Source organism: Grammomys surdaster, unplaced genomic scaffold (genome assembly GCF_004785775.1).
Source record: "Grammomys surdaster isolate TR1022 unplaced genomic scaffold, NIH_TR_1.0 126531, whole genome shotgun sequence".
In the NCBI taxonomy this organism is placed as follows: Eukaryota; Metazoa; Chordata; class Mammalia; order Rodentia; family Muridae; genus Grammomys; species Grammomys surdaster.
Genome location: NW_021621323.1, coordinates 273,363 through 299,546, shown reverse-complemented (window position 1 = coordinate 299,546; position 26,184 = coordinate 273,363). Strand labels below are relative to the sequence as shown.

The window sequence follows — 26,184 nt, the reverse complement described above, 5'->3', positions numbered from 1 at the left end:
GCATCAGGTGATGAGTCAGTTTAACACAGTGATGTTCATACTTGGTCTCCTCTCTCTACTTCATTCAGGTCAGGCACTGAGAACTCTCAAGCAAACAAGGACGATGCTTCTGGAGTCAAGAAGGCATCAGCACAGGGTCTCACAAACAGAAACTTTTTATGTAAAACTAAAAGGCTATGATGCCACTGAAGAGCCTTCCATCTTTCTCTTTGACCTAGAGAAAAGTTATTATTGATACACTCGTCAGAAGCACAAGGCACACTGAAAGGTAGTACAGCTAATTTCAACACCTGAAACAAAGATACTTTGGGGTAAATTATAAGGACACTGGCTATGTAGAGATAAACAATGACAAAGGCAGAGGAAAGGGTGAGAGAAGAAAAATCTAAATTATATTTGAATTCGGGAACAAGTAGAATATGAAATGAAAAACTAACTTGGAATCCAACTAGAATACTTTGGACACAGAGACAGAAACTGTCTTTAAAAACATGGATCCCTAAAAGATGGTGTCAATCAATCCCTGGGCCTGGCACAGAAGTTGTTTTCCTTGGGAACTGCATTTACCATAACTGTGAAATTGGAAAATTAGACCTTCTGTGAATTCTAAATTGTTTTATTTTTCTCCCTGAGGTCAGTAATCAGCGGTTTTGTGACATGGAAATGTTTTATTCTTCTATACTAAACAATAGCTCCAAGCTTTATTGTGAGTAATTACACGTAGTTATAGACAGAAAAAAAAATTGCTTTCTTGGCAAGCTGTAATTTAGGAGGGCTCCCCCAGTGCTTGGCCACTAGTGCCAATCATAATTAGATCCTCTTCCTCCTCCTCTTCCTCCTCTTCCTCCTCTTCTTCCTCCTCCTCCTCCAAGTTAAAGAGCAGAAGCCACCTCTTTCCTATTAAGCACTGTGTGATCCCGCTACCTAAACAGCTCACTTCTAAATCATGGAGCCAAGAATAAGAATTCAATAGCATATAATACAATAACATACAACACAGTGAGCACCAAATTCTCTTTATAAAATGAAGCTTGGGAAGCAGATACTCGCCACATTAAAAATAATAATATGCACGAGTTTGACATTATGGTACAAGGAATCACAAGACTCAGGAGACTGAGAAGGGATTTTAAGTTTCGGCCAGTTTGGGCTACATAGTGAGATCTGACCATGAAACAACACAAAAGTGTATAAGCTTGTCATAGTCACAGGCCACTCTGAAACTCGGCACTTACTGAGTTAAGCTGTCTCCCATTCACAGAGCCCAAAGCCCCTGCAGTCTGCTATTCTGTTAGGTAGCCATGTGTCCGGTTCCTTTCCTCTGTTAAATTTTAAGTACTACAGGGGAACCATTTTCCCTGGGAGGCTCCGACACTTGGGATGAAACCTTCTCTGCGGAATTTTGGCACCCTATTAATTAGTGGTTATGAGTGGGAGCTGCTCTCTCTCAGCAGCTCCTATTCTGCCATCAGTCAAGTGTGATTCTGTAATAAATTTCCACAAGGCAAACTATTCCTGGTAATTCTCCCTAATTAACACCAGGCCCGCTAATAATACATCAGCGCCTATGTGTTTCTGATATAACCAAGATCTTGTCTGAGAGTACTCAAAAAGGGAAACTGCCAACCCAAATTAAGCTTTTGCTGGCAAAAGGATTTTTATATGTGGTTCAGTGAGAAAACCTTTGATAATCTTATATTGGGGACATGCAAGTTGAAAACACTGGCTGGCGGGGAGGCTTGTTCTGGTTTCTGCACAGAAGGGGGGTTTATTGTGAACACACAGTTGAGACGTAAGCCTATAAATCTTGGACTGGATTACTGTTTCTTAACGAAGGAATGACAGATCTCTTATTCTGTCGGTGCATTTTAATGTGCAATGACGTGATTGACAGAAACCAAACAGCAGCTATTAAAACGTCAGATGCAGACTCGATGCCCTTAAAAGTTTGGCTTCTGGAGTTTAATATACTGTGAGCAAAATAGACTTGGGTTCTTTCTCATTCCCAATGTGTAGCCTTAAACAGGGACACACCTCTAAATTTACACAGTTAGGAAAAAAAAAAAGTTCCCTCAAGTTGACAAACAAAAGAGTAAGAGATGAGTGAGTCTGCCAGGTAATGCTCAGTCAGCTCATGAGACCGAGCTGAGGACACAGGATAGCCTTGCTAAGGCCAAATGTGAAGATCCGGAAATCTGTCCTTTGATGATGATCTACGACACAAAAAGGCACGATACTATGTCATTCCAATAACTAATTTTAGCAATAGACATATTTAAAGACAGCTTATCTACTAACTTGCAAACACATCTTATATACACTGTGCATGCAAAGATAGAAGGTAGATAATACAGTAAAAGCAGTATTTTCAAATGTTTAGGGCCCTGGGATTGGCCAATAGCATGGTGAGACCTGTCAGGGCTGTTACACCATCTCCAGTCCTGTAATAATGAATCGTGACTTTTCCCCAGGATCACTTAAAGCCCAGAGCACCCAGAGAGAAAGAGAGAGAAAAAAAAAAAAGCCAGGCATGCTGTCGACATCACTGCAGTTGTTTATTGAGTATGTGCTCATTAAAGTATCACTATACAGATTACATTTCTCATGTGATTTTTTTTAATTAAAAATATATCCAAAAGCAAAAGAGCAGTTATACACAAATTTTAAAACGTGAAGAAAGGAAAGACAGCCCTTGACAGGTTCAGCATATTATACATTAGTATCTAAGGCTAATACCTTAGACATTTGGAGGTGAGGGACAGACTGAAATAAGGGTACATTTGTGTAAGGCTAGCTCATGTGTTTTCCTCTGCTCTAATGGAGATGACTGAACTGCAAATGCCAAAACCCACTAATGTTACACTGAATTCACACTGCAGTAATTACTTTTCTATGGAAGTGCTTCTAACCTACAGTTCCTTGGAAAGGACACTTTGCTGCAGATAATTTTAAACACAGTTTTATATCAATATTCAAAGGATTTTGTTTACAAATACTTTGTAAACAAATGGTTACTTTTGTTTAAATACCATGGCCACATAATTAGGCTCCAGTTTTCCATGGGGAAGGTAACGTTCCCCTTGGAAAACATGGAGTCACAAGGAACATAAGCATAAGAACTTCAACAGGTAGCAGTGAGACTGACCACTTAGAGACACAGTATCAACCTGAGCCCATCAAAGTCTGAACAATGAGAAGTCAAATGAGAGATGTAAAGTCAAGCACTTCAGTTTCCATCTGGGGTTTACTGAGTACAGCCTTCAAAATATACATCTAGCCAGAGGAAAGCTCAGTGTTCCATGGTGAAAACTTAGTAGTGAAAAAACTGCTACTGACACAGAAGACTTACAATAAATACCCAGGGAGCTCACCAGAAGGGTAAAGTCCTGTACCAGGGATCTAGAGATTCATGCTGGTAAAGGCAATGCATCAATCCCCACGACAGATGGATCTTCTGGCTATGGTTAGAACTCATCTCCCAGAAGTCACTGTTTTAGGAATGGACATAAAACTTGCCATAAAACAGGCAAAGAAAAAAGACACAATGCCAAATTATCAAGCCACACTAGCCTTTTACAGATTAAATATAGAGAAATACAGCATTATAAAATGCAGCATTATCCTCCACAAATAACACAGAAGTAAAGGCTTAACAAAAATGATATCCTTAGAGAAAGATAATTGGATAAGAAATCCAAGTCGATGAAAAAGTCTTTTAATATGCAAATACCAATGAATTTTCAAATATCTTTGCACATCATCTAAAAGACAAAACTATCACCCAAAACAAAATCATCAACTTATTTTGATGTATAAAGACAAAGCCTGACATTCAGATCTGAACTAATGCACACAAGTCGTCAAGTCTGATGTTTGCAGCAGTAAAGAGACCTAATGTACAGAGTTCCAGCACTGACTTCTGACAACAGTTTCTGTCTCCCTACAAGCACAGGTGAAGTAGTAATCAGGGCTGCTACTGAAGAAGCTTCCGGTTTGTAATGTGGTATAACCCTTGCTGTTCATTTATCGCCCAGTTCATTACTATCTGCATATAATATAAATTCACTAGACCATAGATTAGCAGCTTTCAGGACAGATGCCTTGAAAGTTCTTACGGAGGTTAAACAAATACTGTAGTCTAAGAGATGTCCTCTAACACACACGCACACACTCATGCACGCACGCAAAGGGTGGGAGGAACCTGGGAACTCTATCTGGATTTGGAAAGCACCTTGTCCCACAGATTTAAGCTATAACTCAGCAGGATCAGGGGCTGTTACTCATTGTAGAAACAATACACGAAATGCCATCATTTGTTTTCTCCCTGGGTAGTGAGCTACACTGCATGGCTGTCTCCCAGTCACTTTCCTGACTACAAGCGGTGTCTGCACAACACCCTGCCCACTCATGAAGAACAGATGACAGGACCATGTGAGAACTATATCATGGTTCCCCCTTACTACCAAATGTCAGAGAACGAAAGTTGTCTATCTCAGAGATCACACAACTGAGGGGGGATTTACTTTCTGACAGAAAAGAATCCCAAACAAAAAAACAAAAAACAAACGAACAAACAAAAATAAAACCAAGAAACAAAATCCCAGAACAACTCCAAATACACAAAAAAACCCCACAGTAACAATATACAGTTAGATCATAATTCTCAATCCAAAAAAATTACTGGGCAAGGAGTTTTGGAATCTTAAGTCAGAGGCATACTTGTAAAAATCAGTCAGTTCATTAACTGAAAGAGGGAAGTAGTTCTTTTAACTTCCTACTTACAATTGCTTCATTTCCCTAATTCCTTTATATTCTACCTACTCTTTTCTAAAAAAAGAGAGAAAACTAAAGGAGTCTAATGCTACTGAAATATCTTCCTCTCAGCATAAGAGAAGAAAAGCAAGGCAGTCTAGACCAGACTGCCATACACAATGCAAACAAACTGTTCCATCTGAAGAACAGCCAGCATCTGTGACCTTTAAGCAACATGGCAGCCTCTGGGAGAACATAAGAGATCACAAAATCTCCTACTGGCATCACACACTTTGATCAAGGATTTCCATCTTACTGAAAGGTAAGACCAATGATAAGACCAAAGCAAGTACACTCACTAAACAGAAAAAAAGATACCGCCTACTTGTAAAATTTACTTAAACTTCTACTTACTATTTTAAAGATAAAATGGGTTTATTAAACAATTATTCTTATTAATAAGGTTTAAGGCACTTTTATTGCCTTCTGTGGATTCTCATAGCTATTACCCACCCCCAGTATCATTTCAGCATAGAGGCTAGAGATTTTAATTCTAAAATGCAATCCTTTGCTAATTTATTCTAAGATGAACTTAATAGCCAGGAAATTGATTTTTATAAAGACTATTTCATGGGCAGAAAATACTGGCAAGTCATAATAAATGTCAAACTGCCTGTGACTTTCTGAAGCCAAATGTTTTTTCAGATTTGATTTTTAATGCTGGAGTCTATCCCTTCAGGGCTATTATTATTTTAGAACTCCATATAAATATTAAAACTGAAAATTAAATGGTAAATTTTAATTATCCTTTTTCTTCAAATTTCTTCTCTTTCCTGGAACTGCTGATTTTCAAAAATTCACAGAATGAGCATGTTTTTTGCAAAGTGGCTTGTCCTTCTTGGAGAAAAATGTCTGCCCTTCTAAACTTTCACAACACACCTGAAAAAAGAAAGAAGCGTTATTTAAAAGAATAGCATTACTTAAATCAAATTTCCCAATGGAAAATGACTGACCCCAAATGAGCAACATTACAAGTTCTTTAGACAGTTGTGGGAGACACGCTGTCATGATTATAATGACATTTTAGGTCATATAGTTTTTAAAAAACAAAGAGTGATTTCTTTTCTAGAACATACTCTGATTTATTTAAATAACTGATGATTGCTTTTCTTTACTAAGAGGAAAACACTTAGTCCCAATGAAAATTTTAATACACCAAAAGTCACATTAAGTATACAAATTCTAATCAATTTTTTAAAAAATCTGTTTCCTCTCATAGAGAATTAAAGCATTCAAAAAGAAATACAACTTAATTCCTTTGTCAAGCATGACCAAACCCAATGTCAGTCTCTCCTACAACACACTGGTCACAGATAATTGTTATTATTATTTGTTTTATTGTTTATTATGTATATGTATCTGACTATGGTATATACATGAGTCAGGTGTCTTGGGTACCCAGAGAGCTCTGGTTGTCAGCTGCTTGACATGGATTTTTTTCCATGTTCATAGTTTCAAAAAGAAAAGAAAATCCATGAGCTATCTCTCTGTCAGGAAGAAGGCTTAGTCATCTGCTGGCTCTCTAGTTCTTTATAATTTCTTTTCTATTTAAGAAATATCTAATATGTCAAAAAAAAACCCTTAAACTGTTTAATAAAAGAATTTAAGAAATTAACTCATATTAAAAAAAGAAAAAAAATCTTTTCCTTAGAGACAAAAATGCATTAAAAGGTAAAATTCTATTATATGCCAAATAATTTCAAACCCAACTATTAAGAACATCAAAAAAACCACTGTCCCTTAGCTTTGAGGAATGGAAAAACAAAAGTGCTGTTATTCCTATTAATCACTGAGCCATTTTTAAAAAAAATTAATTTATTTATTTACATCCCAAATGTTGCCCTCCCTCCAGGTACCCCTTAATGGAGTTCTTCCCTCCCCTTCGCCTCTGAGCACTGACCCCAGTATCCCTCCGACCCTGGCGTATCAGGTACTAAACTTTGACCAAGACAGTATCATTTACTTACGGAGCACACAAAGCAAGTATCATGCCAGGTGTAGCCCAGGGCTTCCAGGAACATGTCACCAGCCTCTATGGGGAATTCACATCCGCGACATATTGTTCCAAAAAGGGCATAGTAGTCTGCACCAAGTAAGGAGAGAGATGTAGTTAAACACGGTGAGGCTTCGGAACTGCAGGTCACAGGAACAGTAGTAAGATGGAAGTTCTCAGAGCTCCAAAGGTTAAGACTGAGGTGGGTGTGAGGGACGCAGTATCCCCTGGGGGTGGGTGGGGGGAGGAATGCATTATCCCCAGGAGTGGGGCAGCTTGGTCAGGATTTCCTCAATGGGTTGGATGGGAGACAGATCAATCTCTGCAGAGGGTCCTTGTCCTTTCTTTATTACTAAATAAGAATGCTTGAGATGTATGGTTTTTCTTTCCCACACTTTTTCACATTCTTATTCTCTTTTATGAAATTCCATCACTGTTGTGCTGATCTACGATCCAAGTTTGGCCTTTAGTACTGTCAATAGAGCTGAAGTTGGAAGGCAGGAATTCTATAAAGTGTCGTGTTGTGCTAGCATGCTTTAGCACCAAGTGTTGCATTCACATCCAGACTCTACTGGGCAGTGCTCCGGGCCCCACAGAGGTACAGTGGCAGAAAGGACAGGTGTGGATGCCCATCTCAGGGGACTTCTATTAAGATGGTGAGAAGCATGACGAGGTAAAAACAAAGAAGTGCTGTGACAGAGACTGACTAGACTGAGCACACACTACATTATATAGGAAGGTCAGGGATAGCTAACAGTCAGGATGAAAGCTCAGGAATGAGGAGGAATTACACTGGGATCAGTTAGAAGAGACTGCAAGTATGAAGGCGCTGGACTCAGAAAATCTTAGCCATGTTCAGAAATAACAAAGGGATAAAGTGTGGGTTAAATCTCAGGTCGGGATGTAAAGGAGCAGCAGATGAAAGCTCATAGAGCAGACTCTAGCAGGGAGGACAGCGTCACTGACAGGAGACAATCTGACTGGTATTGTTGACACTGCCCTGATTTCTCCACAGCTGCTATTGAGAATTCCAAGCACAGAGCAAGAGCAAGCTGGACATGGTGGTGACACTGGAGATGGATGGAGATGCTTGTCCAATACTCTCTAGAGGTGGCATGCCAGAGATTACTTGTTAGATTGGGTTTTGGAAAAACAGAAAGAGAAATCCTAGGCCTTTGGACAGTGGACTGGCCAGCTATCTACTGAGATGGGAACACAGGTAAGACTGGTTGATGGTTAAGAAAAAGAATATAACCCAGATCATAATTCCCCCTCTGCAGGTAATGCAATAGTTTTATGTCATGATTTCTTTCACGATCTAGCCAATCAACTAAACAAAAACCAAGTCTCTCTTCAGAAAAACTAAGTAGCTGCAAAACACAGGATATTCTGAGAAGGGTAAGCAGTTTACAGGCAACTTTATTGCTAACAACCCATGGGGAATTTTATTGGAGGTTCTGGGCTTCCTGGTGGACAGTCTGGAATACAGCCAAACCCTCTCTAGCTCCATGGTTGAGGGGAAGGTGAGAATCAGAGCGGAGTAAGCAAACAGGCAAGTGATGCTGAAGCAGCTTCAGACAGAAGCTGACGACTTCCTGGGCTTCACCACTGTGCTAAAGGCCCTTCTAGGACCACATTTACAATTTCAATCTACAGTAAGATAAAAACTCAACAGTGGGAATGCAGTTAACGGTAGTTAATAGAGGCAGAATAAAGGAATGCATGCTTTGTATTTTGAAATACGCACTATGGAAGCAATATCTGAATACAGAGTAAAAGGCAGGAAGGCTCATTGCAGATGTGCAGAGGAAAAGGGAGTGCTGGGTGATGTGATGAGAAAACAAACAGAACAGACTGGTGCTCACAGCCAAAACAACCAAGGACAACTGTACCAGGGAGCAGTCTAAGCCAGGGTTACTCCTCTACTCAGTAAAGGCAGCAAAAGAGCTCACGTTTATTTTCAAGGTTGCGGCTTTAGAAAGCAGTAACATCCGAATGCTGAGCATTTCTTGTGTTTATGAGCACTTGGCATTTATCACCACAACTAGCGGCTTCAAGTTACATTTTGAGTAGAACTTATATCTATAAAAGATTGGAGAGTCAAGCATATCTTTCCTACTAAGAAATGCTAATCTTCTTAATGTTTATAATGAAGTTGGAAATGTTTGTCTTGACAAACTCACAAAAAGCTGTCATTTATTTTTTGCTATATATTTAGAGTAATATGAAATACCTCTAAAACAATTATGAAAGCCTGTTGGCCCCAACTTTTCCTTCAATTTTACAGCAGCGTAAGTGTCTCAGCCTCATTCTTAACCGAGGCACTTAGAGCTTACAGTCTCACCTGTCTCACAGTAGGGCTCGCCATCTTCCAAGTGGAAAACATTATTACGAATGGGATTTCCACAGGCCACACACACAAAGCAGGACACATGCCAGGTCTGCTTCAAAGCATTGATGACTTCCTGTTGGAAGGTGGATGGATTTAACGGAAGAGCACAATACACATACCAACATACACTCTAATTGGTGTAACTCGCTTAAAGTAGACATACAGATTCATAGTTGTCATGAACTTTTCATCAAAGAAAGAAGAGATGCCCAGTGGCAGATTCAGACGTCACCAGAAGCTACTGTAATACATGTGCTTTTCATAAATACAAACCCATAAACTGAAAGAATAATCACTATTACTACCCTTCGTACACACTGTGAATAGGGAAGCACCCATAAGGGCTTGCTACAACACATTCTGCTTTCTTTCAAAGGGTGTCAGGATACGGTAACTCAAAAAATGTGCATGGCATTATCTTGAAAATGTCATAGAGGAGAAGGAAGTATTTAAAAACTATAACAAACCTCAACTCCAATGCATTATGGAAGCAATAACGTAATCAGTATAATCCAATCAGCTCACTGAGTGTTTAGCTTTGGGAATCAGCCGTGACTATGCCATTCATTTACTGCACTGAGTAACGTGTGCACCACAAAAGCAAGGGTCCTAGTCCATAACGGCCTTCTGGTTAAATACTCTAAGATGCAAGATTTGGAAGGCATTTGAATCTTTAAGAGGCTTGGGGATGTTACTTTTCCAAGAATTGTTCCTTTGAGTTGAGAAGAGGTAAAGCAATTAAAGAAGATAAATTTCCAAAGAATACTTAATACCATGGGAATTTTTTTCTTTCTCCTCCTAGAGTCTTATGGCTTTTAACTATTATTGACTTTTATTAATTGTGCTCTGATACACAGAATGTTTTTATTCACTAACATGGTATATTAACATATAGTTTACTGATTATCTGTCAGCATTTATGAAGAAACAGGCTAGCTATTATACTGCTTTATTACCAACAGTGTGCAAAATGATAGCACAGAAATAGTTCAGGTGGCATACTTACAAGTGAAACTATTTTTAAAGTTTCAGATCTACTTAAGCATGTCCACAGTAAAACACATTTTTCTAGAGTTTCATTATTGTATTTCATATTAAGAGGAGTAGGTATAACTCAGCAAACCCATTTCAACTTTCATATGTTAAAGCCAAGAACACTGGTTTCTTCTAAAATCAAATTCCTATACTGATCACCTACAGTAGGCACCTTATGTCATTGATAACTGGGTGTTAAACGACAGAATACACTTATTCATCATTATTTGTTAAGTTCTTTTGCCAAGGAAAGTATGGCATGAAATGCTTTTCCTATCACATGTTCACGCCTGTAACTGAAGTCACAATTTAAACATTATATTCATTCAAATAAAAATATTATAAGGTTCACATTTTACATGTTTTGTATATTTCATGAGATCAGTGGCCTGTGCTTGAACTCTGACAAGGAGGGAAAGCCACTCTTATAAAAGCTATGGAATTTAATTTAGATCAGCAAAGGTGTCGGTCCTGAGAGCTCGTGTGTGGTCCTGGACGACCTCTTCATTCCTGAGCAAACACGCTCCTGCCAAGGTAGCATACCCACAGTCAATTATTTTTCCCATAGAGGTAGACTTTCACCAGACAAGCCAGCACTCAGTAAGACAAAACCAAAGACAACTAACCCCACGAGTCTGATATATTTCTTTAGAGGTCTGTTTAGTTTTGTTTTATAATAAACACTAACAATGAAAGCAGAGAGGGCTGATAAAGGAAGAAGAAAAAAAGTAAAAATAATGAAAAAGTTTTATTACAAGATCTGCATGGCTTTAAGATACACTAAAAATAAAAAAAAAAGTAGTTTCCAATACTCACTCCAAGGATCTTCCTCTGGCACCGGCCACATTCAGGAGCAAAGAACTTCTCATAACATAGCTCACAATACAGTGCTCCCTTCTCCTCTACAAAGCCTATGTAGGCCATCGTGTTTTTGCAGTGAGCACAGTTAAATTCTTCTGGATGCCAGGACTTCCCCAGAGCCACGAGAAAAGGTCCCCTGCCAAAAAGGAAAGAGACCAATTTGACTCAAAGAGGAAAGCTTCTGGTGTTGCTGGAGGGAACCCCTTTTCACACAGGTCTAGTTAGCTGTCTGCTCCACTTCCTTCTTAGGACTGAGCGTGGTAGTACTGTTGACTGCACAGGGTTGAGTGTGGTGGCACTGCCGACTGCACAGGACTGAGCCTGGTGTTACTATTGACTGGACAGGACTGAGCGCGGTGGTACTGTTAACCTGCAGAGACTGTACTGTATTTGTGTGAAGAGAAAGGGGACGAGTTGTCCTAGACCTTGGCGGTTTTCCCTGTTGCTGGGACTAGGTCCTGTTGGACTGAGTTGCAGTGAGTCACTCTGTCTGTCACTATGAGTGAGAGGAGAGTGCTGACTGGGTTAGAGAAGAGGCAATCACAACAAGAAAAAAGGAAAATGGGAAAAAATTCTCAATTTGACAATGTTAGAGAAGAGTCGGTCTTTCTTCCCTACATATGATGTAATATACATATTTCACAACTTTATTAAATGTTTCAAATTCACCTTCTAAATTGATCACAGAAACTGAGCCGAACGTTATCAGTTGTTTGAAGCTAGTTAGGCGGGTTTTATTTAATTCCAATATGACTAACTTAAAATTCATTGCATTAAGAACATTTAACATGAGAGCCACCCTCAAACTGTATTTAACTATGCACCACAGTGCTACCACACACAGGCATGGTGTTCTACAGAAATTATTTTCAGCTTGCATAATTGAAAATTTATACCTAATGTCTACCAATCTCTCCTTCCCATTTCTAAATAGGACAGATTTTGGGGAGTGGGCAACAAGAACTTATTTTGTATCCTAAGCTGGCCTGAAAATTAATTTGTAGCCCTAGGCAGCTTCAAATTCATAATCCTCTTGCCTCAGCCTACCAAATGCTTGGAATTATAGCTATAAATGACACCATGCCCAGGTATGACTGAATTTAAAGTGTAGTTTTTATCAAGGTAACAAATGCTTGTATAGAGATCTTTTTCTCTTAGTACTACAGTCAGGACATGATAAGGCACGTGTGGTTTACTTAAGAGGAACCCATTATGAAGCCTTATCTAGTCGGAAGCCTGTGGAGACGAAGCAGACTAGCCTCTGTCACACACTTTTTGGTACCTACATCACAGTAATTTTTATTCCTCGAATGGCTTTACCTCCAAGGCACTTTTACACTTATCTAATTTGTTCATACAACATTCTTGTGATATAGACCAGGGCAATTATTATAACTCAGTTCAACGGGTGGAGTGGCAAGGCCAGAGAGTATTCAAAAGATATGGCAAACATCAAAAAATTACTGACTGAGCCAAAGCTAGGGGCTGATGCTTCTATTTCCCAGTGTTCTCGTCAACTGAAACTCTGCTTTCAACTTTACTACTGTACACCAGCATCACAGAATGACCATAGCATTGTGCAGAGCAGCTTCTAACCTGTGACAACACGAATGTTATTTAATAGTTACCTCACAGGGCATGGCTGCATGTGCCCGTGACTCTACATCTGGAGCTGAAAATAGGGAACCTGAGGGTGCCATGGTAGATCAGAGAGGTGAGCTTCTGGTTCAGTGAGAGATCTTGTCTCGGGGCAATAAGGCAGAGATTGGTATAGAACATCTAACATATTTCTCTGGCCTCTGCAAATGCACACATGGGTACATGCACTCACATTCTCATGTACACTCTATAGAACACACAGACAGGCACATGTGCACACACATACACACACATAAAGAAAAAAACTCTCCTTATTTGTTTCTTTTGGTGATTGCTCCCCACAAACAACAGTCTGGTGCCACCATACCCAAATCCACATACTAAGTGCTTCTTAACAAAAACACTAGCGTTTACTCTCAGATTCAGCTCTCAATTCTGCAAAAGTCAGGCAGCAGAAAAACTTCATGTAAATGAAACTTTTTTTTCTGTGAAGCATGTTTTAGTTTTATTTTTTCTTAACCTGTTTATTAAGACTTTGATGGTGTTTTTGTTCATGTGACTTTGCTATAGTAGAGGTAAGTAGTGTATTACTATTGCAGCTTAAAGGCAAGCAGGGTATTACTTCATGATTAATTTTGCAATGACTAACAAGAAAGGCATTAGTTAACTCTTTCTAAAAGAAAGAGAAATGTGGCGATGTGTCACCTGTTGTAAGCTGTCCCTCCATTTATAACTGCTTTATAAACAGTCTCACTTCACAAGTTATTTCATTACCTTTTCTCAGTATATATTTGGCAAGTACTTTACCAAAGATACCTCAAGAAGCTGAACAAAATATTCTATGTGTTCTAAGCTTTCCCACTACCTAGGTATTTGAATGTATAAGTAAAAAAAAAAAACCTTACAGAATACACTTATCTGTGACTATAATGTACAATACATTATAGGGTTTACATCACATTCTGTGTGGCCATTAAAACACATTCAAGAGCTTTTGTAATGCTAGGCTGAGTTTTTCATTAGGAAACATCAGAGGCCAGCATCCTTATTGGTTATTTAGTTTTCAAAAAAAAGACAGTTGAGCTGCAGACTGCAAGCTCCTGAAACGTGAATGCTGGTACAGGCTTGGATTAAGATGGAAAGCCCCTGGAGCATATCTCCTAATCCCAAATAGCTGAGGTTCCTCTGGGAGGGGAGGGTGACAGACATCTAATAACTGACTAAGGAACACTCTGTTTCCTAGAGTTTCTTAATCATGTCTTAGGGTCAAATCAGAGCACTAGAGAATTGGGGTCTATGAATCACAGCACTGGACCAGACATAGCCCTCAGAGTCACTCCTTCTATGAGTAACGTTTGGTGTGATATATCAGCCAGGGTCAACAGTTGCTTTAGGAAGCAGCCTCATGACATGCACTCTTCTGGAAGTTCATGATGGTGAGGGTCCTCTTAGAGCACACAGGGTCAGGTTCACATGGGATCCTTAAATACAAATCCCACCAGATTTCTGCAGCAAGGACACTTTAGACTTCCTTGAGTAATCATTTTATTTTTATCACAATGAACAGTAGATTGCCAAGCCAAACCAACCCAAAATCCGAATGGGGAGCCTGCTTACAGGCAGCTGTGGGCCATGCCTCAATCCTCGCTTCACTCTGAATGGCCTTACCCATGATTTCTGCTGTGTCCTCTGTAATTCCGAAGGCTAGCATTGCCAGTTTTCTGTCTGTCTGTCTGTCTGTCTGTCTGTCTGTCTGTCTGTCTCTCTCTCTCTCTCTGTGTGTGTGCTTGTGCATGTGCATTCTCATGTGTTTTGATGCAGCTATATGTGGTAACTGCACACTTATGCATACATATGTGCAGAAGCATAAAGCTGATACTGTGTCCTCTCTACTCACTCTCCACTTTATATATTGAGGCAGGCCCTCTCGCTGAGTTCTCAGCATGCCACTTCCCCCGCTGGTTCAGCTAGCTAGCTTACCCTGGGCATCCTGAGCGTTTACTTGGTCTGGGAATCTGAACTCAGGCCTTTGTGCTTTGTGACATGTGCTTTAGCCACTGAACCATCTCTTCAGCACAACATTGCCATTTTAAAAAAAAACAAACCCTTTTTGACACAAGGATTTTCATTTGTAGTTAAAAATACAGTCTAGTATATTAAGAGAACAACTTTAAAATGTTTCATTGTTTCTCTTATTTTTCAAACATGAACAGTAAAGGAAATTCTGGACAGTAAAGAAAATGACTCTGTAGCTTTAAAATATGAGGAGAAAATGAGTCTTGCTCTTGTCAGAGCTCCCCTGCTCTAAACCAGCAGAGAGAGAGGGAAAATGCCCACCTAACTGGATCTTCCCTGCTGCAGTGAAAGAACTCTTCCCCCAGTGGCCCTGAGGTTATGTCTAGATTAAACAGAAGCCTCCTATGTAGAAGGAAGCACACGTTCTTCTGTGTGTCAGTAAAGTTAGTTATTAACGAACTCACAACAGCAGATTAACACTGAAGATGTCTTGCTCCACATGGCGCTGGGTTTCCACCTGTGACCTGGATAACCGCACGGTGGAATTAAATATTCATCCCCCCGTACAGTACCCACCCTCAGCCCTTATGAAGTACATGTTGACTGGCAAAGGGAAGGAAGGAAGAGTTAAGGCCTCTGACTGGTTGAGATGGAAGACTACTTCATACAACTTTTATCTCTGCCTAGCTCCTGCCCAACGCCACCCCCAACCCTGAAAGAAGGAAATAAGCTGAGTTCAGAGAAAAAGAAAAACGTATAGACAGAAAGGGGACAGAAACCGCTGTCTTCAAAAGGGCACAGCCTAGCAGAGAGAAGTAGCTTATATACAAGCGCTTACTGCTTTCCCCTTACTTAATCCCCACAGCAGCCTCAGGGACAGAAATGAACTCCATCACAGAGAGGAAGAAGACATTAGAATCTGCCCACTCTACCAAGATCATACAGATAACATACTACAGTGCTAGAATCTTTCAAAGCCCAGATGTAACTGTTATCCCATCTTGGTGGATTAAACATCTTACAATTATAGAATGTACTCTATCTCGAGTAACAATGTTCATTAGTGTCCACTTCTCACAGCAGAGAGAGACTGAAGTGTGACGAAGCAGAGCCAGCTAAGCAGGACCTTCAGAGAATTCGCTGTATCGATTTTCACTTCTACACAATGCACAGCCGGAGAGGTGAATATAAGAAGGTACAGACACTGTGCAGCAAAGCTCAGTAGCTCTGAATCCAGGGTATTTACATGTCCTGTAGAACTAACTGAGTACTGTTTGTTTGAATCAGCTTGTACACTCCCTGTAACACTACGTATATAATAACTACAGCAATTATCACTACACATATTATTACTGAATAAGCAGATTGATTTTGCTGATTTCATCTTCTTAATGAATAGCGTAGTTCTGAAAGGGAAACACAGAGTTACAGTGTTGGTGAAAGCCAGCTACAGAGCAAGGGCACCCTGAAATATCACTTAGAAACTAACTCTATACCCAGGAGACAGTGACAGCTGGGTTAGGATTGCAGCAGGAATGGTGACTGCACAGACTGAACAGTTAGTAACAAGTTGCGACCAATCATACAAGGTCTGAGCAACTGTGAAAAGGGTTATTACTTTAGAATTTAGAAATGCATGTAGCTTCCACAAAGTCATTTTAGAGTGGCTAAAAATGTTCCACTGTTCAACCTATGTTATCTACTGCTGTCTTATTTATCTGTACATTTCAATGTATGAACAAAACATACTGCCATACCTATTAGATTAAACCACATTTGCTTAAGCTATTTTTCTCCTGACTCAATAAAAATAAATAATTGCACGTTTATCTATTTAGAACATACATGTGTAATAACTTAGAAAGTTCAGAATGCTGTACAAAAGAAACTGAGCATGGCACCGAGTCAACTGATTCAGGAATCTTAACTGTTAACTTTGGCCATGTTCACTTTTGGTCTTTTCTTAAAGAGATCTGACTGTAAGGGCTATTTACTATTATGTTTTCAGAAAAAGAAAACAGTGGTTAAGTAAACACTTAATGAGTTAATTAATAGATGTAGTTCATAAACAAGCAGATATGGATTTTAGTCCTGGCACTCCAACTTCATCAGCTTTGTGTTTCCTCAGCTAAACACTTTCTAGGAAAACACTTCATGGAGTTACTCTGAAGATGCTGTAATCTCAATAATGCTCTCAGGCAATAGCAATCAGATTTAGTAAACACCTGGCTATTCTATTATCTTGCTTAGCTTTCTTTGATTTTTTGTTTGTTGTTTTTGTTTATTTGTTTGTTTGTTTTGTTTTTTGAGACAGGGTTTCTCTGTGTAGTCCTGGCTGTCCTGGAACTCACTCTGTAGACCAGGCTGGCCTCGAACTCAGAAATCCGCCTGCCTCTGCCTCCCAAGTGCTGGGATTAAAGGCGTGCGAGACCACTGCCCAGCCTTTGATTTTTATTTTACAGTTCTATGCTTCCTTTAGTCATTTTCATAATTCTATGCATTCTCCTACACAGTGGTTGTTCCAGATACGAAACAAATGGAGTTAGATAGATCTGGAGTAAACTCTGGTACTATTATTTACAATCGACACAATTCTGACAAATGTGAGTTGTCTGTTCTTCAGTTTCTTCACCTATGTACTGATACATAGTATTGATGTATCTATATATCAATACATAGTATCAATAGCAAGTGTAATCACAGGGTAAGATACTTTACAAAACAACTGGAATATTTAAGAATCCACTGAACATTGTCATCAAAATAGGATCTCAATGGTGATATTGTATTGCAAATATAGATGTTAGTCTCTTTTTGTTCTCATTTTTTTTCCTCTATCATGAACAGGAAAAGCTTGGTTTATATCTTGCCTATAAATCTTGACCAATGTTTTTAGTTGTTTTCTTACATTCAGCAGCTGATGCATTAAGCCAGGAAACCTTTTATTTTCAAATAAAATCTGAACCAGAAGGGACAATAAAAAAGACCTATAAATAAAGGAGTTGAAAGGAGTTCAGAGACTGACAAAGGTAGTGCAGTAGGCAAACACTCTGCATGCTTCTCCTTGGGCTAACCCAGGACAGCTCTTCTTTTGAAAACTACCAAGCAGCACATCTCAGTAATACAAAAATTTCTTTTCTCAGTGGAATAAACAACGAATTGCCTGAATTCGTCGGTGTGTTGCATGTAAAGATGGAATGATAGAAACATGACTACAGTCCAGACATTCTATACTGAGGAAGAAATCCAAACATCACAAATTCTTCCTTTTTTCAAAAGAATGTTATGATGAACATAAACAGTTCAGTTAACCCTGTGTAGTACAAATAGCAATTGATTTTAATGTTATACAAAATGTTACAAGAAGCGGGGTCCTTTATACGCCTGTTACTCCACAAAGAAGCTGAGCCTGGTCTGAATTACATTAGTTACCTTCTGTATGTGTTCCTACTACACTTGTATTCACGCAGTCAATGTATTCACAAACATTAAATATGGCGAAATGTTAGGTTCACCCCCGTTGGATTCAAAATATTTTATCACAAACTGAAAACTTCAGGAAAAGTTTCTAAATATAATACTTTATGCATTTGTAACTAGTCAAAGTAATTCCTTTGAATGTAAGTTAGGGATGATATCCATAAACTTCTCAAGATTCAAATAAACATGAAAAATTTAAACAGTAAAACAAAATGAAATCATTAATAAAGTCTGGGCAAGTATGCCCTGTAAGGACAATCACTTCAGTTAACATCACATCTTTTACACTTCCTGAAAATAACCAACTCTTCTAAAATATAACTGATGGAAAACTAACAACATAAATTCAACTTTACATTTCTCCGTCTGCCAGAGTATAATATCCTGTTGAAAGTAGACTGCCCACAACTGTTTAAAAACAGGTGTCCCAGATAATGTCACTTGATCTAACACCTTCTTGCTTTGGTAAGTAATACTGTCACCGAGGGCAAGAACTGGATTTATGCTTTGACCAGGGCTCTGAGCCGACTGCAGGGCACGCAAGCTGCTGGAACTTGAGCACCAGGCAAACGTGCTAGGCTAATTATTGTCACATGATCTTGACATGAGCTAATCCTCATTCCTGCTAACTTCCTTAGTAAATGAAGCCTTAATGCTTCAACGATAATAAGAGCTGCAGAATACAAAACAACATAAAATTCAACAGATGAGGGGACACTTAGTGACAGCCATTCATCTCCTTAGCTGAATACGTATTTATTTCATAAAGCAGGAAGTCTGTACATCGAAGCATCTCAGTCTACCGTTAAATCTGGAAATCAGGCAAGGAGAAATGGTGCACGTTGCTTCGGCTTTGAGCTTCTTATTTTCATGGAAAATCAACTAAAGGTTGTGATTATAGGAGAGTACCAAAGTTGATAATCAACATGAATTAGCAGTACACATGCTTTGACACTAACTTACTAAGCAGCAGCTTATAACATCACACAAAGCAATGATTTTGTTTCCATAATGAACATTATAGTTCAGAATACAGTATCAGTTAGCACCAGTATGGGTAACCATGATAAGATAACTTATAGAAACCATGTTACCAGTCAGAGTTTATTTATTAATATTTATTTAAGTTTATTTATTAATAGTAAATCAAAAGATTTAACAAATATAAGTAGTATATAATTAAAGTAGTATTTTACTAGCTACAATAAAGCAGTCCTACATTAGATTTTATAGTAATTATTTATGTAAAATATAGCCCTATGGAAGTATTTATAGAAAAATAGCTAACAAATCAAAAGCGTTGACTGACCTGAGTCACGGCCCAGTTGACTGAGCGTTTACTCACTGCCTTCTGCTCAGTCCAGACTGCTCTACACTTCAGAGGCCTCTATCACTCTGGCCCTTCTCTTAGTGATCACTACAACTAACAGCATGGCTACTGGATAATTCTTTTTATAAGAAAATTAATTAAAACACATCATTTACCACATCTCTTACCTAACTCTAACTCCTCCTACATCCTGTTTCCTCTTCCTACACACACACACACATACACACACCCACGCATGCACGCACGCACGCACACGCACACTCCATTGACTGCTGCTTATATGTATATGATTTCAGGGCTTAACACTTGGTATTGGTTAATTAATTAGGGGCTAATCCCTAAAGACTAATTCTCCCTCCTTCAGCAGTAATCAGTCATATAATTCTTTGTCTAGAGTAGGGCCTTGTGAAATTTCCCTCTTCTGTGTTAGCATGTCTATTGGTGTTGTCACTGATCATATAATGTTTAGGCAGCCATATTCTTATGAAGAAGATATAATTACAATTTACAAGAAAAATAACGATTAAAAATCTATTCCAGCAGGGCAGTGGTGGTGCACGCCTTTAATCCTAGCACTTGGGAGGCAGATTTTTGAGTTTGAGGCCAGCCTGGTCTACAGAGTGAGTTCCAGGACAGCCAGGGCTGTACAGAGAAACTGTCTCGAAAAACCAAAAAAAAAAAAAAAAAATCTATTCCTTTTGTATAAGACAATACTTTTTTATGTGAATGTTTTAAAATTCTGAAGTAGGCTGGGCAGGATGGCTCACAAGTAGAATATCAGTTCTTCAGAGTCTGATGCAGAAGGATCACAGTGAGTTTGAGGCCAGTCTGGACTGCATAATGAGTTCTAGGCTACAGCAAAACCCTGTATTAACCCTTTGTCCCCTTGCCTTCTCCCAAGAATTATAAACTAGAAAACTAGTAGTGGTTAACCTGGGTGGTAGGACTGTATAAATTTGAGCTTTTGGTTTATGTTTTTCTACATTCTTAAATGGTCACAAATGAACTATCTTCAAAATAAAAATACTAATCTATATTGATCTTGTGTTGTGTATTCTGTTTTTCACATGGTATCCAATTACTGATAGGTTAAGGGGGATAATTACTTACTTGATGTTTAAAGCATTGGCTCACTCCACCTTCCTTATTAATAATGGTCTAGAAATATGCTAAGTAATATTGATGTAACAGAAAAAAAGGAAATGTTAGTCTAAAGCTTATTTGCCTTTATAGATCCCATTGTTTCAACTGTTTCAAAACAGGAAAGTTTAAAATGAAGACAGTATAAGAATTGCAAGCAACTACTTTTACTGCCAACAAAGGTCTTTCTGGTGAGATGTCTGCAACCAGCACTCACATGCACACCTCATAACATTTTAAAAGCCACTCAGAAGGATTCTGACCTTTAATAAGCTGTAGTACAATATGCTTAAAAATTCTCTGGGCATTTTCCCTTTGGCGAATTTAAAAGACAATAAAATAGATTTTGAAGAAAATGCTTGGAAGATGTATTTTAATACTTAAGGTGCTTATGAACAGATACAAAAATCTACTTTTACGGCTTGAGTGTTTAAAATCTAATCTTTTCTCCAGGCCTCAAAGTTCGTTTTTTTATGTTACAACTTATTTTTCCAGTAAATGAAAGCCCTCTTTTGTACAGTTTTTAAAATGATAGCACTGAGATAAATGACTTCAGGTTCCCTTCAAGTCTCACAATTTTAATATTTCTGAAGGGCTACTACATTAATGATTATTTTTCTAGATCTGGTAGAAATGAATTAACTGACAGTCAATAGTTTAGAGAGCCCAGGATTACTTTTAATCAAAATAATATGGTTATTATTGATAAAATGGTTATACACGGTAATCCTGAGTTGTAGCAAGAGTATTTTTTTTTTGATAATAAAAGTTTACATGTTACAGAAGATTAAAAAGATCCACATTAGTACAAAGTACTTTGAAGAAAACTTTAAAACAGACTGACTGACCTGATGACTTGGTTGCAGTGGGCACACATGGGAGTTCGCTTGCCCGCTGGAATGTGCTCAGCTCTCTGTACAAGTGTGTCTTGGTCACTTGGCTGGGGTGGCCCCACAGCTGGGTTCACAGGTGCCCCTGTACCTGAAGAACTTGCACTGTTTGAAATTCTTCCAGTAGAAGGTGCTAGGAATTAAATGCCAGAGAAACAGAATGAGAAAAAGCCAAATACGAACTTTTCCTAATAACAAAATCACTGGTTAACTTATTCACTGACATTATGGCAACATTATGACTCAAACACTAGGTGGCCGTTAGACAAGTGAACAGAGAATAAACCAGGGATTGGCCACAATATGAGCGACAACAATGGCGGGCATCTACTCCTTTCTTACTTTCACAAGGAGATATGCTTAGATGACTGTCAGAGGTGATGTATTCTTTCCATCCCGTGGTCTCTGCTCACTTTAATCAATTAAACTTAGTTCCAAATATATCACAGGCATGTGGGAAACATCAGTGTGTTGAAGATAAAGAGCTTGCTCTACTGTCTTCCAGTTTGTATTTTCAAAGAAGATGGCATCATCAGATACCAGGCCCGTCAGCTAGTTACCCAGCATCATCCCTGATCCTTCCAGAGCAGGAAGAACAGGTCAGGTTCCCACAGATTTGCCTCCATTCCCACAATGCTTCCTACTGAGGTCCTGAATGTTTGCTTTCTATACTAGCTGCCAAATGTCTCCTTTTCCCTCATATTCATTCTCCCAGTGATCACTGAAGATTGAAGTGCTGGCATACCAGACTCTGAGTGGTTCAGGAGTTTCCTTGCTCTCACCAGTGAATGCAGTTCATGTCTCTGCACTGTGCATGAGTCTGTCCAGTCACCTCCTGGTCAATGGCATTTTTCACTTCTCTGCCATCACTTAATGCTACAGCAATACCACACAGCCTCATTTTTTCTTGTGCACATGATCTCCTATGCACAGGCTGCCTTTGCCCCAAGCAATGCCATTTCTCTACCTTAAGCTTTGTATGCACAGCAACTACCATGCATGATTTAAGACTCAACTCCTCAGTGAACTGTTTTAGACCATCGCCCTGACCCACATCTACCATGGTTCCTTTCACATAATGGAGATCAAATGTATGTCTATGTTCCCATAATTTTTCATGAATGTCTTAAGTAGTCCACTAATACTTCTGTGTATTTTCTTCTTCAACATAGCATGTTCCCAAGAACTCTTCGTCCTATGCTCTGACAAACACAATCTCTGAAATGGCTAAATCAATCAATACGTTGGTGAGTAAACATAAATGGGTCTGAAACCAGCAGAAGGCTTCTCTAAACCCACAAACAATTAAAACCTAATGGAATAGAAAAGATACACACTTAAATGGTTTAAAGGGAACAATTTAAATGAAAGCATACACATATAACACAAATCAATAGTATGTGATACATATACTCTTCTATGTCCACCCAAACAGACAACATCCATTAAAGGTGTGATTAGAACTGTATATAATTAATTAACATAGCTATCAGGATAGTTTATTAGAATAAAATATGTTTGCAAAGGTTTGCAATTACAGACCCAGAATCCCTGCCCTTCTATGGTGCTGTGGGTGGTCCTCACTCAATTAAATGCAGCTTTCAACACCAGGGAACCGTGTTGGGAATGCATTTCCACTCTCTTTAGTTCACATAGTATCTTAAACAAATGGGAAAGGACATTAGTGCCATGTATACTGGCATAACTTCTCCCTTGGTACTTCGTTTACTCTCACAACACAATCCTACCACAGCTCTTCAGTTTCTATGCACAGGATTGCTATCTCCTGAAGTACTGGAAAGCATTTTCCATGTTCAGTCTACAAGTCTATATTTGAAGCATGTAAGTAGGTCTCTTCTTGGACACCCTAAAGCATTCCCCGAGAACCTCTCTTTTTAAATTCTCCCATGCAGGCAGGCGTGGATGGTATTCTGCCTCCCATGTCCCCAATACTTCATCTTCAGACTCCAGCAACTACTTCACAAGTGTTCTTCAGTCAACCCCTCCTTTCTTATCCAAACCATACCCTATCACTTGACTCTTAGGACAAGTTTCACCACTATCCTGGACTGTATCTGGGATTTCTCCCCTTTTCCAATTTCTTGTGGGCTCATGTACCAGGTACATACACACACAGGCTTTGTTCAGGGTCCTTTTAGAAAATCATAATGGACGCTCACCTCTGTGACCTTCAGCCAAGGAAATATCCAGTAAGTGCTACTTACTTACCCTTGCCCTACTCTGCAAGGATCATTCAAGTTTTGCTTTCTTCTCCAAAGTCTCCACTGACCACTATAGGAGAAGTGTTCCCTCTCTTTTAACATCTACAGCGTCCTGCCTGGATAATTTACATACTATTTATCCAACTCCTATTAATATCTTTTCTTCTCCCAGTCAATAAATTCTTAAAATGGGTACAAAATATGTACTCTTTTTTTGCCACTGGAGAACTATACCTTACTACTAGAAAGTGAAAGGCATTTAACCAAACACGGCAAAGAAGATCAGTTCACTTTGTTGTCTCTGCCCTTAGACTATACAGACAGCCATTTCTTAAATGTGGATTAAGGTTAGGGTTTCAAATGTGAAAGTTACTAATTGGAAAATCTGGAAATCAGACCTCAAAGAGAATGAAACCCTTTCATCTACCATATCACATTATCTATGCATAAGCCCTAAAGTACTGAGTCATCCGGACATTTCTAAGGCAGTAAATGAGTACAAAAATCCTTAAACAGTCACTGTAGAATAGGACATATCCCATCTGGCACAGGCTTCAAGAAGGTACATGAGGAACTACTTATTTATATGAAAAGCATTTTTAATCACAAAACATGTGGCTGTATCTTAAATACAAATAAGAAGGCTCTAAGTGCTATTGCTTCCTGTTAGTCTTACGTACCACCTTGGATGTGAAGGAAATTCTCACACTTGTTTGCTACTGTGTGCTAGCACACTGGCCAGCACACAAAGCCATGCTGGCCTAGTAACAACTGAGCCCTGAGCAGTCATAAGACATGGTTACTTATGATATGGATCAAATACTATTGCTTTGGGCTGAACCTCACTCTTCTTTAGTACAGGAATGGCTAACATCTGAATAACTAAGCACCATCCTATGGCTCTACTCACTTGGCAAGACGAGGAGTAAGAAAATGCGGCACTGAGTGAATGAATAAAGTGAGTTCTGTTTCCATGATAGTTACTGCACCATCTCAGAAAAGTACTCATTCATGAGGACCAGATGCTTCAAATATATTGAACCCAGTGTATCTTGATGACAAAAAGCACTTATTATTAAATGCTTATCAATAACACTGTTTTTCCCTTTACTTTCTGGTAAGACCATCACATAAGAACACAGAATCACCCCATTTCACAATGTGGAAATTTAAGCCACAAACACTGTCATGAGTCTGTACAGTGGGAAGTGAGCCCCACTTTAGATTACATTTCTTCTTCAACCTTAATCCTGAACAATTTTCATTAAACTCGGATTCTTCTGTGGATGATCTCAACCCAACGGGAACTTTGTTTGAAATGTTTTCCTTTTGTAATAGATATATTTCAGCACCACAAAGCTCTCTAGAAATTCAAAGCCATCAGCTATTATTCAATAAACCATGGGAATGTCCCTTTCATTAAGTAATACTGTTAGTTTTCAAGGGTTACAATGACACACATCCATACTCAGTCCTTCCATTCACTTTTCAACATTTAGTGTTTACAGAGATTAACACCAAATAATTTAAACATGTATTAAATAATTTTATCAGTATGGTAGATTGCTCAGCAAATAAAAAATTGTTAAATTAATCAAGTAAACTATACAGGATGACTTACAGTTGAGTTACTAGTTTTAAAAATATTTCTCATGATGATGTATCAAATCTGTTACTTCTTACCTCTCTCTACTGCTTGCCACATGAGCTCTTGCTTACACGCACATACCCACACACACACACATAGACACACACACATACACAAAAGCACACATACAAAACCATACATTCAAAGGCTCAAATCAAAGGTATGGATTTTTTGTTGTTTAAAAATGAAAGGAAATCGAGAAGAAGAATGCCATTGCATCACTACAACGTTATTGGTACCACTTAACAGATGGAAAACGCACAGTCAGGAAAGGACAGTGACTGCCATGGATATGAAGTTAAGCAACTGGTTTCTAAACTACTCAGCATCGAGCTATGAGCTTGGCTTTGCCACTAGGAATAAAAATGATTTACGCCTTCATTACGTTTAAAAAACCTCACAGGCCAGCAAATAATTGATTTTGTTTACAGTGCAATAGAGTTCAGATATAAAACGTTTCTGAAGTGCACGTGACATGGCTTTGTGTCCCCATCCAAGGTGCTAGGAGATGTTGGTAGACCCTTCTATATGGTGGGGCCCAGTAGAAATTTACAGCCCAGCATGATCTCTTGATATGGGCTATGAGGTGACCTCTGCCACACACTCCTGTCATGATGAGACTTCATTACAGATTAACAAACCAAAAAGGACAATGGACTGAAACCTGTGTAGTAATAGCACGAGTGTTGTTAGTGTGCAAATGCCCTCTGACTGGATCTGAGGCCTGCTCCAGAGAGACCTATGCTTGGGACTACAAACCAATCTA

General features: G+C 38.9%; 1 protein-coding gene across 3 annotated transcripts in view; it reads right to left on the bottom strand.

The window, feature by feature from the left end:
- Positions 1-2,531: 2,531 nt before the first annotated feature.
- The window catches only part of Pdlim5 (PDZ and LIM domain 5), a 158,867-nt gene continuing 135,214 nt past the window's right edge, over positions 2,532-26,184 (bottom strand). For all 3 annotated transcript variants that reach the window (XM_028760397.1, XM_028760398.1, XM_028760399.1), the window contains exons 9-13: positions 21,507-21,681; positions 11,049-11,229; positions 9,150-9,270; positions 6,780-6,895; positions 2,532-5,691 (exon numbers count right to left, since the gene is read on the bottom strand). In XM_028760397.1, the coding sequence (XP_028616230.1) occupies positions 5,602-5,691; positions 6,780-6,895; positions 9,150-9,270; positions 11,049-11,229; positions 21,507-21,681 (683 nt within the window). In that variant the 3' untranslated portion in view covers positions 2,532-5,601. The remainder of the gene's footprint in view (positions 5,692-6,779; positions 6,896-9,149; positions 9,271-11,048; positions 11,230-21,506; positions 21,682-26,184) is intronic.